General features: G+C 42.5%; 1 protein-coding gene across 1 annotated transcript in view; it reads right to left on the bottom strand.

Moving 5' to 3' along the window:
• The window catches only part of LOC107666219 (cadherin-13-like), a 149,559-nt gene extending 145,169 nt beyond the window's left edge, over window positions 1-4,390 (bottom strand). The window contains exon 1 of the mRNA XM_016457435.1: window positions 4,252-4,390. Within this exon, the coding sequence (XP_016312921.1) occupies window positions 4,252-4,296 (45 nt within the window). The 5' untranslated portion in view covers window positions 4,297-4,390. The remainder of the gene's footprint in view (window positions 1-4,251) is intronic.
• Between the last annotated feature and the right edge of the window lie 604 nt (window positions 4,391-4,994).

The raw sequence follows: 4,994 nt of genomic DNA, 5'->3' as shown, positions 1-4,994 counted from the left end.
TGGGCAGGTCCATGGCGGCTATGGTAGTGACGGAGGGACATCTGTGGGTGAACCTAGCAGATATCGGGAAAAAGAGAGGGGCTTTCTTCTCGATGCGCCGGTTTCGCCTTACTTATTTTTTGGAACCTCCTTTTAGGCAGTGGTCGAGAAGTTCAGGGAGGCAAAGGTGTGCTCAGCGGCCTTCACGAAGGTCCAGGTCTGAGCCCAACAACATAGGGGTCCTGGTCCGTCTCGGTCTGAGGATCAGAGACGGGCACAGAAGGCTAGTGTCGCGGCTCGCGCTCCTCCTCCGCCTGCGGGTAGGGGTAGGAGGAATCGCGGGTCAAAGGGAGGTAGGCAAGACCTTAGGGATGTGATCCAGACAAGGCGTCAGCGCTTTCGTCCAGATCAGAGTGATACTTGAGTATCTACTCATTTCCTTCGGGGGTTTTACATCTGCCCTTTTCTTCCCCTCTGATTTCTAACGATCATGCTGTGCGAGCCCCCTCTCTCGTTGAGAGCTGGGTCTATGCTCCCTCAGCTAGATAACTTACTGCTAGCAGTTCCAGCATTGGAACATGCTGTATGTCTGAGTTGGTGACTCTCAAACATATTGGTTTTTGGCCGTAGGGGATAATGTCACGGACAGCCGTCTGATGTCCCAGGGGCAACTCACCATGAAAATGGTAAAGTTGGTACTTAGTGCGCTCCATGGTTCTGGCCCGCATTCCCCTCAGCATGGCGGCGTGGCTATACCGTTCCCCATAGCGACCCCTAGAGGACACAGTTCGAAATTCCCTTGAAAGGGAACGTCTCAGGTTACTTATGTAACCATGGTTCCCTGAGTAGGGAACGAGACACTGCGTCCTCTAGGCTTCCTGCCATGCTTCGAACGCAAGTTTCAGATGAAGAAGTGAATGACATGTTCTCCCGGCGCTTATTTATACTAAAAGTCGCACCGGTAGTGACGTCATGGGCTGTCGCCGGCCAACGTGTTGTTGGTGTTTTTTCAATGTATGCTTCAGACACGGGTCACGACGAGGCGTACCCCCATAGCGACCCCAAGAGGACGCAGTGTCTCGTTCCCTACTCAGGGAACCATGGTTACATAAGTAACCTGAGGCGTTTTTCTATCCCTAATTTAGGTTAAACAAATTTTGCTACTTTTAATGAATAAAACAAATATATTCAAAATATCAAAAATATTTTGTTTTTCAATGGAAAAAAAGAGATTCCAGTATGACGTCCCATAACACCAATCCAAACATTCCAACCTAATTTAGAGAGCTCCTTGGTGAGGACACCATGCAACCGATGGAACTGCAGCTTAATGCATTTAGAGTAATGCTAACGTAAAGTGAAGGATCTCAACAGAGTACATTAAATTAAAAACTCTTAAATATTTAAGGTGCTTTGCATTTTGACAAAAAAACGCAAATTTTAAGTAAAAATCGAGCAACCCTGTTGCTACCTCACCTTACCATTTGCTATGAAGGGACGCTATATATACATGCACTCTGTTGCTGATGATGAGCACCCTAGACACAGAGAAGTGGACACAGCTGAAGCCAGCCCTTCTGCATGACTGCCTTTAGGCTTTGCAACTAAAGAGATAGTGTGATTGTGTGTGTGTGCTTGTGCGTTATGCCCTGGCTGAAGCGATGCGCACCTGTTACCCTTGAAATAAATAGAAATGACACCAGCCTAAAGCAGCGCCTCTTTCTCTCATTAAGAGTGATTAATCACAGGAGTAACACATAACTGGCGACAAAGTCATCAAACGCACACCGTCCATGTCTTGCCACAAGGTCATCAAAGGGGAAAGTGATGCAGATAGCAATTCAAAAGTGTTAAGTGTGGCCTATACAAGATTTAAAGCCAATATGTGCATCCTGGAGCGAACAACATCCGCTCCAAACTTTAAATGGCCACACTGACTTATCCATTACCTGAGATATTGGACCGCATGTTCCATCCCAAAGAATCCGCACCACTTAGGGATCTTACAGCAAGCAAAGGAAATTATTTTCCCTTCAGTTTCTCGCTCTCTTTATCCATTTTCTAACGCCTTGCTGGGGGAAACTGGGTAAATAGATAAGTAAATAAAATAAAACACAAAAGCAATGGGGGAGAGAGAGCTAAAGATAAATGTTTGCACCTCACGGGTACGGCGCACTTATTCTGAATCATTGCAGCGGCTCGCGACTGCTTAACGTTTCATTTTGGAAACAGGGATTTATAGAGGAAGGGAATTCACAGGCTCCGATACGCAAGGGAAAGTTGGCGCCCTACCTGCGCGACTATAAATAAGATCCTTCTCACTTGATCACACACGGAGCCAGAGAGGAAAAAAGGGATTTCGCACTGCTGGCCAGGTAGACAGTGAGAGTGAGGCGACCATCCAGAGAGCATCAGAGGCTATAATCTATTTAAAGTGGTTTATTGCAAATGGAAGCCAAACATAGACAACATCTTGCTTACAACGAATTGTTAAAAAGAACGTGCTGTAATCTGTTCAGACTCCCTAAGGATTCAGAGCATTGTGATGATTCACATCTATAAAAGTAAAAGCCTAGTGAAGCATCTGAGAAGAGCTGAAATGTGACTAATGCCTATAAGTATTAATAATAAGTGCACACTGATAGGTCTCTCAAAGTTCTCAAGGATAAAGTGTCTTTTTTAAACTGCGCACAAAGCCTGGAGCTTTCTGGGTGATAAACAAAAAAGAAGGTGTATTTAAATTAAACAGTGAGCATGTAGCACATGCTGAGGGCATGTGAAGTTATAAATCACTTTACATACTACTAACTAATCCATAATAGCATTTATCTAACCGAAAACACGTCCATCAAATGCATATCATCTTCAAAGTGCCATTTGATCACGACTTGATGTGTTGAGCATTATAAATCATATTCTCAAAAAATAATGGCATTTAATCTGTGAGAGGAAGAACCACCACCACAACACCTGTTGTTCATTATCCTTTACAAGGAATTAACTGTTGAGCAGTGGCTTTCAAATGAGCCATCAACATTTTAAATGCAGGAGGCCATAATGTCTTCTTCACCCCCAACTGACTACCACTGACTATCTAATGCACATGCAAACAACATGACAATATTACCTGTCCATTAGTATTAACAGCCTCAGGTAACCAAAGTCAAACCTAAAAGGCTGATAGTTAGCTAGTTTCTAAGCTGGATTTAGTTAGTGCAAGCAGATCACTGGAGGCTGGTTAACCATCTTCAATGTTCCAATAGCAAGCTTGACCACTTTAGGCTTGTATGTAGCTGTAGTTCCAATATGGTCATCCAACTTGATCCAGCTAATGACCATCTTAAACCAGCTATAATGTTTGAAAAAACATCTACCGCCTTAAACGGAATAGATTTACTTCTTTACGAGTGAATTTGGCTCCATTATTTGATTTCAGCTAGCTGTTTTAATAGTCTTAGTTTGTTTACCAATTTCGATGCTTTCATTTCATCCGTTTTAAGTGATAAACGATTAAAGAGAGACGCAGTCAATCACTTGTATTTGGTTATTTATTAATATTTATTGGTCTCGTTTATTTAGTTTTAAGTGAATACAGCGGCTCTTTCGTCGTTATAATCTCTTGACGTAGGCTATTTGTTTGATTGTTTAAGCTTTCTGTAGTGAGCGGATAATTAATTTAGCCTACCGTTAATTGTTTATTTGTTCGTAAATGGTTTATTTAGTTTTAGCGAACTCAGATGACTAGATAGGCACTGTTTTAGTCTTGAATCGTTTATTTATTCGCTCATTTACGGATTCTTTGCTGTCTTTAGTGAATGGAGAAGGGCTCCGTGAGTCAGCCCGTCGTGTGAATGTCTTCTGATGAAGGGAGCCAAAGGAGCGGACAACTTCAGAGCTGAGCGGAATGTAGATGCGATCTGAGACTGAGTTTGCTCGTGATTTGCACCCACCTGAACCCAATGCATTAGACTGAATCACACAGTAAACGTTCTTAGAGTAAACGTTCGATGCATCCGAGACATCGCTACTGTGATAAATAAATAGAAATAAAGAATAACATGTACTGATCTCTATTCTGCTTGTCATGGCATTCAGCTTTAAGTATTATCTCAGTGCAACTCTTTCTGCTTAACTTGTTGTAAAACCATGCAATGCGCTCACAAATTAATTTCACAATTTTCCCGACTATAAATTAATTGAAAAAAAAAAAAAACTAAGATCCAGCTCGAGCGATATTCTTGAACATAAAGGAATGAAACCTCCCGCGCCTACCTGGGAAACGAGGAATGCGATGAAAATGCGGGTCCCGAACTCCATGGTCTCAGATCTGTGAGAATAATGTTCAAAAAAAGATGCTGGTCGGACCAGCGCTGTTCATAATTCCAGAGTCGCGAGAGTAAAGCCCCTCTGCCTCGAGCTGCCAACTTCACCAAAAGAGTTTTGGGGGGGGGGGGGGGGTTCGTCTTTGACGCGCATGAACCTGACATGCTCGCATTGATGCTCAAGTAATAGTCTTCGCATCTTTGCATTGCATTTCTTTATCTTTCACTGATTTTAAACTTTCTGTTTGGAAAGATAAATGGAGAATAAAGAGTTTAATAGGGTGCACTACTTTAATAGGGTTACTACCCAGAAGGTTGGGTTCAACATTTAACCCAACCGCTGGGTCAAAACAGCCCAATTGCTGGGTTTGTCCCTATTTTACCCAGCACTGGGTTGTATTTAACCCAGCATTTTTTAGAGTGTGGTATATTGCACATTTACTCACTTAATGAAAAGTATTATAGAATAATCAGACATGTGGCTTGCTGTGCTTTTAAGGTGTCATGTTTAATTTTTTTATAAGAGAAAAGCAGTATAAGCTTAGGGTTTATGATTGGTCATAAATCAAAACTTTCTAGAGTGTGCTCTAGAGATCAATGACTCAGCTGGTGGGTTGTGACATTAAAATGGGTCAAGGATCTGTTCTGATTGGGTTGAGGACGGGAGCAAGAAATAATACAGTGCAACTAAGC

Source organism: Sinocyclocheilus anshuiensis, unplaced genomic scaffold (assembly GCF_001515605.1).
Source record: "Sinocyclocheilus anshuiensis isolate Anshui unplaced genomic scaffold, SAMN03320099.WGS_v1.1 scaffold1217, whole genome shotgun sequence".
NCBI classification, from domain to species: domain Eukaryota; kingdom Metazoa; phylum Chordata; class Actinopteri; order Cypriniformes; family Cyprinidae; genus Sinocyclocheilus; species Sinocyclocheilus anshuiensis.
Note: the sequence above shows the minus strand (reverse complement) of the source record. Positions and strands in the feature narration are given on the sequence as shown.